General features: G+C 39.8%; 1 protein-coding gene across 1 annotated transcript in view; it reads left to right on the top strand.

Moving 5' to 3' along the window:
- BRDT (bromodomain testis associated) overlaps nucleotides 1–12,591 on the top strand; it is a 51,521-nt gene that overhangs the window by 29,168 nt on the left and 9,762 nt on the right. Inside the window, exon 15 of the mRNA XM_065518740.2 lies at nucleotides 6,850–6,950. Within this exon, the coding sequence (XP_065374812.1) occupies nucleotides 6,850–6,950 (101 nt within the window). The remainder of the gene's footprint in view (nucleotides 1–6,849; nucleotides 6,951–12,591) is intronic.

The following is a 12,591-nucleotide window of genomic DNA, read 5'->3' as shown; positions in this document are numbered from 1 at the left end:
TCTTCTTCCCTCTAGAATGTGCTCTGGTTTCCACTTGGCCACCCAAGAGCGGAAGTATCTCCCTAGCAGAATAAATTTCCAAGCTGTTTTACTGCAACACAGATTAGGAGGAAGAGGGAGACGTTTTGATCCTTCTTTGCAGCTTTCAGTTTAAAAGCTCCCTATTATTTTGTGTGTGTGTGTGTGTGTGTGTGTGTGTGTGTGTGTGTGTGTGTGTGTGTGTGGTTTTTTTAAATTTATTTTTTGAGATGGAGTCTCGCTCTGTCTTGCAGGTGGGAGTGCAGTGGCACAATCTTGGCTTACTGCAACCTCTGCCTCCCGGGTTCAAGCAACTCTCCTGCCTCAGCCTCCTGAGTAGCTGGGATTACAGGCGTGCGCCACCATGCCCAGCTAATATTTTTGTAGTTTTTTTTTTTTTTTTTTTTTTTTTGAGACGGAGTTTCATTCTTGTTACCCAGGGTGGGTGCAGTGGTGCGATCTTGGCTCACTGCAACCTCTGTCTCCCAGGTTCAAGCAATTCTCCTATCTCAGCCTCCAGAGGAGCTGTGATTACAGGCATGTAGCACCACACCCAGCTAATTTTTTTTCTTTTTAGTAGAGACAGGGTTTCACCGCGTTGGTTAGGCTGGTCTCTATCTCTTGACCTCAGATGATCCGCTTGCCTCAGCCTCCCTATTCTGTGTTTGAATATTCCATTTTGTCTTTACCTAAAGTTATATCTCTTCATTGTGGGGAAGGGAATGGAGATCAATGGAGAAAATATCTAAGGCCACACCGGAGGGCATTCCAGGAAGAAGAATAAACAAATATCCCAAGTATGAAATATTTATGTCTACTCTTTTTTGGAAATACATTTTCAAGATTCTTGGAGAATAACGGAATGATAGCTATAGGTCATGAGTTACCTAGAATATACCAGTGCTATTAATTTGTATACAACAAATTGTATACAAATTTGTATACTTTTATTTGTGTACAACAAGGAGCTTCATATAGGAAGCATAATCAGATTTTATTCAATTTTATTTTATTTATTTTTTGACACAGAGTCTCGCCCTGTTGCGCAGGCTGGAGTGTAGTAGCACAACGTCTGCTCCCTGCAACCCCTGCCTCCTGGGTTCAAGCGATTCTCATGTCTCAGCCACCCAAGTATTTGGGATTACAGGCATGCACCACCATATACGGCTAATTTTTGTATTTTTTGTAGAGATAAGGTTTCGCCATGTTGGCCAGGCTGGTCTTGAACTCCTGGCCTCAAGTGATCCACCTACCTTGGCCTCCCGAGGTTCTAGGATTACAGGCATGAGCCACCACACCTGGCCCTAGGTTTTATAATAGGGAAAAAATTGCTGCTTACTATATAGAGGATGGATTAAGATGATACTCTGATGTAGTTAGGATCAAGTAAGGACACTGAATGCTATAGTCTAGGAAATGAATTATTAGGACCAAAAGTAACACAGCAACTATAGAAAGGATGTGGATGTATAAGGCATTTTTGTGGCAGAATTGATAGACTTTGTTAAAATGAATGAGCCACTGGGAGATTATCTAATAGTTGGATTGAAAACAGGAGACAACTCATTTTGCACATGTTTGAGATGTTACAGAATATCTAAGTGGAAATATAAAGCTAGAAATAAGTTTCTAGAACTACCAGCGTGTAACAGGAGTTACAAATTAGGAATTAGCAGTATGTAGAAGCTACTTGAAGCCGTAAGAATAAACGAAAACACCCAGGAAAATCTGCAGAGCAGGAAGAGAAAAGCTCAAGGACAAAATTCTAAGAAACAAAACCTCCTCAGTAAAAGTAGAAAAAAATAGTTAAAAGAAGAGGTAATCAAAGGTAGAGAAAAAGGGAAAATAGTGTAATAGAAGCCCATGAAGATAGATTTTTTTTTGGAAGGAAATCAAGAGTATCACATACTGCAGAGCATTTAAGTAGGATGAGGAATGGAGAGAGGGCATTACATTGGGAATGTGAGAATTTTTACTTTTGCAGAGGCTTTTTTAGTACCCATTGTGATGGGGTGGAAACCAGATTGTTGTAAATTCAGAAGTAATGGAATTTGAGTGTAGTGAATTTGAGTGTAAACCATTCTTTGAAGAACTTTGTTGGTAAAGAGGATGGGAAGATATTTGTGGCTTTAACAGGAAAATAGATTTTTTTGGAGGAGTGGGCGAGATTGTTTTGAGTTTTTTAATTGGAGAGATTTGAACATTTGAAGGCTCATTATAAAGAGCTAAAGTAGGCAAAAGTTACTGCTTTAGCCAGAGTATGTTTTAGAAGAATGCCAGGGTAGCCTTGCCCTTGAAAAGGAATAGATTATGAAAAACAAAGGTAAGAATATAGTCAAGGTGTTCTCTTATTCCTAATTTAAGAAAACACCCTATCTATGAAAAGTCAGACTTTTAATACCTACACCTTCAGTAAGGATCAGTTTGTTATATTACTTGAAATTCTGTTTATATGATTCTTATTAGTAATCTAATATATAAAGGAAAGTTTGGATGGTGCCAAAGTAGCTGTTCTTTTGCAGTTAGCAAAATTCTCAGAAACAATGTGGTTTACATTTGCCAACTGTAGGTGGCACTATGCCCAAGGGAAATTGCAAATGTATGTGAGCCATAAGATTTATAAAGACATTTTCTTTTTCTGGAGTTAAATCTCAATAGAAATAAATTTTTTGTTAAACCTTACAACTAAATGATAAAAGTAACATGTATGTTGAAGTTTTCTTATTGGAAAAATAGTTTGACAAAATGTTAGAGTACGTAAAATATTAAAAAGTGAATTTTTAAGTGTTACTGGTTTTCATCACATCTGCCCACATACGATCTCCACATGAAATGGACGATGTTGAATTTTTTTTCCTTATAAGTTGAAGCTTTTAGCCATAAAAGATTACTACCCTTATCCTTATAGTTTACCCTTTCCCTGTCTCATAAAAACTTCACTAAATTGCAGCCATAAAAAAAGATGAATTCATGTCCTTTGCAGGGACATGAATGAAGCTGGAAACCATTATTCTCAGCAAACTAACACAAGAACAGAAAACCAAACACCGCATGTTCTCACTCCTAAGTGGGAGTTGAACACTGAGAGCACATGGACACAGGGAGGGGAACATCACACACTGGGGCCTGTGGGGGGCTAGGGGAGAAGTAGCATTAGGAGTAATACCTAATGTAGATGACGGGTTGATGGGTACAGCAAACCACCATGGCACGTGTATACCTATGTAATAAACCTGCACATTCTGTACATGTATCCCAGAACTTAAAGTATAATAAAAAAATTTTTTTTTAAACTTCACTAAATTATATTGAGTCTTTAAAATATTTAGGTTGTTATATAAACATGAATTCATAATTGCAAATGAAAAAGTAAATCCAGGAGTTTGCTATCTCATAGGAGACATGAACAACTGGTATATAAAGTAAAAATAATGTGCCCTGAGAGAAGCTAAAGTGAACTTTAAGGAAGTAAAGAAGGCAGAATCACCTGATCTGTTTGGCAGATACGTATTTTACAGAATGAGTATCATTTGAGCTGGATATTGCAGAAAAAAATAAGGCTTACCTATGTATATTTAGTATAGAAAGGCATTTGGATGGAGGAAGCAACATGAATGTGAAGGTTTTTAGGCAACTCATAATTCCATGTGATTAAAGATTTGGTTGGATTAAACAGGAATGTGGAAAATTAGAAAGGTAGACCAGGCTTAGATCATTTAACCCTTTAAGTCCAGATACTTTGTACTTAATTATAATAGTATAGTCAGTGGGGAGGCAGTGAAGGCTTTTTGAGTGAAGTTGTGCCTCTGGGTGATTTATTTGCCAATATTATTTAGGTGAGTTGAAGGAAAGAATATAGAGACTAGAGAAGGGAGGAGACCAGCTGGGCTGTTGCAGTAGTAGGGAAAAAATGACATAAAGTGATAGAAGGAAAGAGAAGGGGAAAGTTAAATTAGAAGAGTAGAATGGGCAGGTCTGCAAAATATGAAAACGTGCTGGGTTAATAACCCAGGGATATAAGCTTTGGTGGCTCACAGGATACTGGCTGGATACTGTCCAGGTTGACAGACCTGGTACACAGATGAAGAATAGGCTTCTGAGGAAAGATTAGTTTTGTAGTGTTTTGAGGTGTCACAGCGTAATTTATGTAAAAATATTTTTCAGGGAGTTGGACCCTTGACATACTTCCTAGGCTTTTATGACACCTCTCTTAACCATCCTATCTCTCTGTTCCTTACAGATCTCTCTTTATCTGCCTCCCTTTAGATGTTGATAATTGTCTAAGTCGCATCCTTAAGCCTCTTATATGTTTTTTTCGTCTACTCCAGAATTACCCAACCATGTTTCAAAGCACAGTCTTACTGAATGAATGTCCCCTCAGCTCTTATAGCAATGAGCTGGGAGCAGCCTTCCCATTTGTGCAGGTGGCCATACATTGATCATTTTCTATATATCATGACGTGGAAAAGGTTGGAAGCAGTGCTGTATACTTGAGTGATCTTTGGCATCCATGACTTCTAGTCTCATTTTTACAGTTCAAATGTATCCAGGCCCCAGGCATGTTTATACAACTCTACTAAATGTCTTTGCTTAAACATCACATAGGCATTCCACACACAGCCATGTAAAAACTGAATTCCCCCTTTTAGTCCCCAGATTTTATTTATTTTTTTGAGACAGTCTTCCTGTGTTGCTCAGGCTGGAGTACAGTGGCACAAACATGGCTCATTGCAGCCTTGACTTCCTGGGCTGAAGCCATCCTCCTACCTCAGCCTCTCAAAGTAGCTAGGACCTCAAATATGTGCCACCATGCCCAGCTAAGTTTTTGTTTGTTTGTTTTGTTTTGTTTGGTAGAGATAGGGTCTCACCATGGCTGGTCTCAAACTTCTGGGCTTAAGGAATCCTCCCGCCTTGGCCTCCCAAAGTGCTGGATTGCAGGCCTGAGCCATTGCACCCAGCCTAGTCCCCAGAATTTAATCCTTCCTCTTTAATTGTTAATAATGGCACTATCACCACTTACCAACTTAGGGTCAGCAAATTGAGGGTCACTTTAGAATTTCACTTACCATACATACTTTTTCTCCTTTGTAAATCATCACTGACAGGAAGCAGAGAAGGGAAGGTAGTCCTGTACTTACAGCTTTGGCTTTTCTCAGTTTTTTTTTCCTTTCCTTGTTGAAGTGAGGAAACACGGCTACACTGGGGCTGTGTAGAGACATACAAATTAAAAATTTGAGCTTTTGTTCATGCATTCTTTGACAGTGTTTTGTCTTGCTCTCCTGTGCTCACTGCTATTCCTTGATGTTCCTTGCTCTCTTCTTCTAAACCTCAACCTCAGAGTATGATTTAGCCAGAGAATCCATCAAGGGATTGATGGGTGGTAGAAGCTTAAATGTAAGTCCCTATAATATGTAAGTGGCCAGGATTTTGTTAGTTTGGGTCAGTTAACAAAGACAGCAGCTCAGTTTTGATTTGTCCCTCTTGTTCTTCAGCCACTAATTAGAACCTGTGGACGATGACTAGAGAGAATTGAATCAAGTGGTCAATTAAGTTTCATGTATCAGGATGTTCCATGTTGCGGATGACAGAAAACTCAGCCCAAACTGATTTAATAAGGAATTTTGTTGGCATATATAGGCAATAGTCCAAAGATAGGTCAATCTTTTAGTCATGGCTTTATCAGGGCTCACACTCTGTAGTTAATCTTCACCAATAATAATAAATGAAATATTTGCATGAAAACTTAAGAATTAATGAGATTGCATGAGTTCTCCTCGCCTCAGAGTCAGACTTACTGCATTTCTCATCCCTGTTCCCTTGGTAGCTATTTTGAGTGTCTGGTATCTTAGTTCCCCTCTGTGTTTTTTTGTCTCCAATTGGCCACCCAGGCAGAATCTTTCCCTTGGAAGCCCTGCACTGGCTCAGGTCTGCTCTTCCTAAATGAGTTACTGATGGTGAGATACAATTACCATGATTGGCTTGGCCTAATCAAAACCCACCTCTAGGCTGGGCACGTAATACCTGAGGATAGTTACTACGTTTTAGTCATCCTTATGTTCCCAGTGTTTAGTGCATAGTATGTGCTCAGTAAATGTTTAGTGATAACTGGGTTTTATCAGCAGTCTAAATTGCTTCAGATAAGTTATGCTATGGTTTTGAATATTTGTCCTTTCCAAAACTCACATTGAAATTTACAGGCCTGGCCAGCCACAATGGCTCATGCCTGTAATCCCAGCACTTTGGGAGGCCAAGGCGGGCGGATCACTGAAGGTCAGGAGTTCAAGTCCAGCCTGGCCAACGTGGTAAAACCCCATCTCTACTAAAAATACAAAAATTAGCCAGGCATGGTGGTGGGCACCTGTAATTGGGAGGCTGAGGCAGGAGAATCTCTTGAACCCTGGAGGTGGAGGTTGCAGTGAGCCAAGATTGCGCCATTGTACTCTAGCCTGGGGCATCAAAGCAAGACCTCTCTCAAAAAAAAAAAAAACAACAAAACATCTGGAGCTGAAGTCACTCTGTACACTGGAGAGCTGCTATAGCATGGGGTCAAATAAAATAGGTTTTGGTATGTGAGTATGATGTCAGCTATACTTCATGCTGACCAGAATAAGCAAAAATAACAAAAAGAGAACAAAGTGGTAACTTTCAAATGAGAAATATTTTACAGTATAACAGGTCCCTAACTAAGAATATTCCAAAGTTAAATGATGCATCAAAAAATTAGTCTCTTTGTTTTCATAGTGTCTGACCTGGAAGGAAAAATAAAATCAAATTCTGGTTGAGTAGGATGAAATATTTTAATTATACTATTCTAAAAATGTGTGCATCCAGGTGATTCTGAACAGCTCTCAAATGGCATAACTGTGATGCATCCATCTGGTGATAATGCCACAACGATGTTAGAATCTGAATGTCAAGCTCCTGTGCAGAAGGTAAAAGTAATGTTTTTTTTTTTTTCTAACAAATCTTGAAAGGATTTGAAATTGGGTTTGGAAGTGGTACAAGAGGTATTTAAAAGCCCTGACTTAAATGAAATGTTGGATCTCTAAGCCTAATTTTTGCCTATGTAATTTTTAAGAAAAGTACTCACGAGCAACATCCTTCCCCTATCCACCTGCCTACCTATCATTGGTCCTCTTGTTTGTATTTTTTGTTTGTTTGTTTTTTGAGACAGAGTCTCACTCTGTCACCTAGGCTGGAGTGCAGTGGCACAATCTCGGCTCACTGCAACCTCTGCCTCCCAGGTTCAAGCGCTTCTCATGCCTCAGCCTCCCGAGTAGCTGGGATTGCAGGTGTGTACCACCATGCCCGGCTAATTTTTGTATTTTTATTGGAGATGGTGTTTCGCCATGTTGGCCAGGTTGGTCTCGAACTCCTGATCTTAGGTGATCTACTCACCTTGACCTCTCAAAGTGTTGGGATTACAGGCATGAGCCGTCGCACTTGGCCCTCTTGTTTGTGTTTAACTGAAAGTTCTATAATGTTGATATTTATTTGCCAGCAATCCCAATTTTAAAGCATGTCATAAAACCATCTATTAGAATCTATTCTAGGGATATCTAAGAAATCCAAGGGATTTCCTAATGGAGTATTATGCCTACTTAATCTTCAAATTATATACTGATATCATTCTTTCAACAAATATTCTAGATGATTGGGATACATTAAGATACATAAAGTACTGTTCAAGGTGTTTTCAGAAACTATGAAAGGAATATATTTGTATATTCTCTCTCTCTCCCCCTCCCTCCCTCTGTTCCATTACCCCCTACTTCTTACCTTTTTCTTACAAGTACTTTAGAGGACAAATCTTAGCCTTAGTGTTTAAGATTGTTGTCTGGGGATACTTAGGAAACCATTTCACCATGAGGATCAAACTGCTTTGGCCCTTGTGCTTTCTTAGCATCTTTGATTCTTTTACATAATTCTCTGCTCATAATTATTATCATTAAAGACTGGCAATGTTTAGTGTGGATGTTTTGTTATTGATAAGTATGGATAAGAACCATTCAAAAGTGACTTTTCTGACAACCAACATTAATTAATTTTGTATTTTATTGTATTTTGTTTTACTTAACAACAGAAGTGTCCTCCATCCATCCCCCCCCCCTTTTTTTTTTTTTTTTGAGACAGAGTCTCTCTCTGTCGCCCAGGCTGGAGTGCAGTGGCCTGATCTCTGCTCACTGCAACCTCTGCCTCCTGGGTTCAAGTGATTCTCCTGCCGCAGCCTCCCAAGTAGCTGGGATTACAGGTGCGCGCCTCCACGCCCGGCTAATTTTTGCATTTTTAGTAGAGACGGGGTTTCACCATGTTGGTCAGGCTGGTCTCGAACTTCTGACCTCGTGATCCACTGGCCTCGGCCTCCCGAAGTGCTGGGATTACAGGCGTGAGCTACCTTGCCGGGCCTCTCCATCCCCTTTAAGATGCGAAGAATCATGTTGCAGAGTTTTTGTTTTGTTTTTAAATTTTTTGTAGAGATGAGGTCTCCCTTATGTTGCTCAGGCTGGTTTCAAACTCCTGGGCTCAAGCAGTCCTCCCACCTTGGCCTCCCAAAGCACTAGGATTATAGGCATGAGCCCCTGTGCCCAGCCTGAGCAACATAGGGGAGACCTTTATTTTTCTTAAAATAGATTTTCTTAAACATTTGGTTCATTATATACTATACTTTTTGTTTCTAATTTAACAAAACTTTATAATTTTGACTGGCCCAAAATAAAGTTTCAAAACAATAAAATGCCCAACAGGACAAAGAGGTTACAGCAAAAATAAGCACCAAAGCATCAAGTCTATGATATGTTACACCATTCAAGTTTGTGCTACAGGTGTAAGTCACTAAAATGTTGGAGTAAAAGTTTAAGAAGAAATGGGATTGTGTAGTTGGCTCTCTTCAAAACAGAGGATCAAGCAAACTGTTTACATTCTTGACATTTCCCACCCTTGTTCCCTCATTTTAAGCAGTGTTAACACTTACTGAAAAGAGAGGTTGGGCCCAGGTGCAGTTGCACGTACCTGTAATCCCAGCTACTCAGGAGGCTGAGGCAGAAGGATTGCTTGAACCGAAGAGTTTGAGGCTGCATTGAGCTATGATTTTGCCACTGCACTCCAGCCTGAGTGAAAAAGCAAGACCCACCTCTTTAACATTAAAAAAAAAAAAAAAAAAAAAAAAAAAAGACTATGGAATTTTGGTGCTAAAAGAAATCTTCAAGAAAGTCTTTATGAATAAATTGCACCCCAGATGGCCCAAGCATCTTGCCCATGTAAGAGCTGGAATTAAACCTAGTCATTTCAGTAGACTTTTAAAAAAATTATTATTTAAGTTCTGGTGTACATGTGCAGGATGTACAGGTTTGTTACATAGGGAAACGTGTGCCATGGTGGTTTGCTGCACTCAGTAGACTTTCAACTTCTCATCTTCTAAGCAGAGCCCTTAGCTTTGTCATCCTTCTCTTACCTCTTTCTCAGGAAAAGGTATCCCTTCTCACCACGTCTAACCCATCTGTCTCTGTTCTTAATTCCCTTTCATTCAACATGTTTACTATGGAGCTCTCCTGCTCCTATAGCCTCTATCCATTATTCCTTTTTGTCTTATTTTCTCACTATCTGTTCAGATCTTAGAGTTTCTCAACCATAGCACTATTAACATTTTAGGCTGGGGTAAATTTTTCTTGGTGGTGGGCCTGTGCACATTGTAGGCTGATTAACAGGAACCCTAACTGCTACCTGCTAGATGCTAGTAGTGCCCTTTCCTCCACCCGCATTTGAAACCAAAATTGTCTATTAACATAGCCAAATATCCCAGTTCGGGGAGATAAGGGGCAAAATCACCCCCAGTTGAGAGTCAGTCTTTATTTTACTTAGCATCTAGGTGCTCCCATATGCCTATAATTTGCATCCCTGCCCCAGAGGGGCCAGTGACCTCTAAATAACTGCATCCCTCCCAAAGTCTTCATAAGGTGTGAAACCAGGGCCTACTACTATTCTTTTCTGATTGAACGTCCACTGTGGAGATTTCAGTTACAGTCTCTATGTAGATGACTCGTATATACTTCATCTACATGATCTCTCATAAGTTTTATCATTTTTGACAACTTCTCAGTTCTCTACAACTAAAGAGGTGCTAAATTCTTTGGGTTTTACCTTTAAAGAGATCTTCTTTTTTTGTTTTTATTTTTTAATTTATTTTTTTCTTTTTGAGATAGAGTCTTGCTCTGTCACCCAGGCTGGAGTGCAGTGATGTGATCTTGGCTCAGTGCAACCTCCACCTCCTAGGTTCAAGCGATTCTTTTGCCTCAGCCTCCTGAGTAGCTGGGGATACAGGCTAGCACCACTGTGCCTAGCTAATTTTTGTATTTTTAGTAGAGATGGAGTTTCACCGTGTTGGCCAGGCTGGTCTCGAACTCCTGACCTCAAGTAATCTGTCTGCCTCGGCCTCCCAAAGTTCTGGGATTACAAGCGTGAGCCACCGCACCAGGCCTAAAGGTATCTTCTTTTCCCTTAGCATCACAGAGACCAGGCCTTATTGCCTAAATCTGAGCCCTTTTAACATTCCTAAGTGGTTCTGGTCTGACTTAGTTGAGGCTTTCCTTGTTATAATCCATTCACTGTTTTGTTTTGTTTTGTTTTTTGAGACAGGGTCTTGTTCTATCACCCAGGCTGATGTGTAGTGGCATAATCACGGCTTACTGCAGCCCCGACCTCCCAGGCTCAAGTGATCCTCCCACCTCAGCCTCCTGAGTAGCTGGGACTACAGGTGCACACCACCATACCCGGGTTTTTTTTTTTTTTTAATTTATTGAGATGGAGTCTCCCTCTGTTGCCCAGATTCTGAGTAGCTGGGACTACAGGCGCCCAGCACCGTACCCGGCTAATTTTTTGTATTTTCACTAGAGACGGGGTTTCACCGTGTTAGCCAGGATGGTCTTGATCTCCTGACCTCGTGATCCACCCATCTTGGCCTCCCAAAGTGCTGGGATTACAGGCATGAGCTACTGTGCCCAGCCTACACCCTGCTAATTTTTAATATTTTGTAGAGGCAGAGTTTCGCCATATTACCTATGTGATTTACCTGAACTCCTGAACTCAAGTGATTTACCTGCCCTGGCCTCTTAAAGTGTTGGGATTATGGGCATGAACCACTGTGCCCAGCCTATTCTACTTTTAATATTTTTATATTAGTCCTCTTGATGTACTGTTGTGATTAAATTACTTATCTGTGTGAAAGCTTTAGTGGTTTCCAACTTCTGCCACCAGAATGAAAAGTAAGCACCTCTGTGTTGTGACCCCAAGCTAACTTCTCAGTCTTAACTAATGTGTCTTGTAATTAATTGAAACTGAACTACTCATTTCTCTCCAGATAAACCTAGCAAGACCTTTGACTATGTGCTTTCTTCCATGAGGAATGCTTTCCATCCTCATCTCTGCTTGTCAAAAGTCTTCTCATTCTTGGTAATACCTGAAAAGCTCCATACATGAACTTTCCTGACTTGGGGTCTGTCAAAATTTCATTGCAGTAAAATAATTATTTCAGGACACAGAGTCAGAGACCAGGGTTTCATCCTTCCTTTATTCTCTATTAAATATACAGTCAGCCCTTGGTACTTGTGGGTTCTGTATCTGTGGATTCAACCAAGGATTGAAAATATTTGGGAAAAAAATTGGATCCATACTGAACATGTACAGTCTTTTTTTCTTGTCATTATTCCCCCAGACAATAGAGTATAACAACTGTTTACATTTGTGTTAGGTATTATAAGTAGCCCAGAGAGGATTTATAGTATATGAGAAGATATGCACAGGTTATGTGCAAATACGATACCATTTTATATCAGGGACTTGAGCACCTATGGATTTTGGTATCTGTGGAAGGTCCTGGAACCAATTCCCCGTGGATACCAAGGGATGACTGTACTACCAGATATTACTTGTTCTGTTTCAAATCTCTGTTGGAAGGTGAGATGCTTTAGTTGAGTGAGTCGTAGAACTAGTAATTAACCCATTCCATAGGTAGAGACAGAAACAGGTTTTATTGACAACTTATAGGAAAGCACAACTGGCTGATCATTGGTGATTGGTAAAGGTCCTTGTGTTGGGGTCAGGGAGGGATGTTTTTACTCCATTACTTCAGCACAGAAATGAAAGACCTATAAATATATCTAGTCATACATTTTCTTTTGCCTTATATGGGACCCTAGACAAGTTTTCTCCCCATATTTCATGGAAATATATCAAAAGTGCAATCAAGCATAATTATTAAGGAGATAATTATTTTTAGAAACTCAGAGGATGTTTAAGTATTGCACAGCCCTCTTCCCTTATTATAGATGGACAGGTTAACTGTTAGAAAGGGCCATCTAGACTTGTGCTTATCTAATATGGTAGCCTCTGGTCATATGTGGCTAATTGAGCCCTTGACATGTAGCTAAAGGAACTAAGTTTTAAAATTTGTCTTTTAATTAAAATTTAAAATGGACACAATTCAGTTTCGGAAGACTTAGATGTGTTTGGAACAATTTGACTATACATAACTAGTTTTTCAACTGTGAATTTTAGGAAATCTACAGATCAACTGTTTTT

Source organism: Macaca fascicularis, chromosome 1 (genome assembly GCF_037993035.2).
Source record: "Macaca fascicularis isolate 582-1 chromosome 1, T2T-MFA8v1.1".
Classification (NCBI taxonomy): Eukaryota; Metazoa; Chordata; class Mammalia; order Primates; family Cercopithecidae; genus Macaca; species Macaca fascicularis.
The sequence above is the reverse complement of the archived record's forward strand: the minus strand, read 5'-3'. Positions and strand labels throughout refer to the sequence as shown.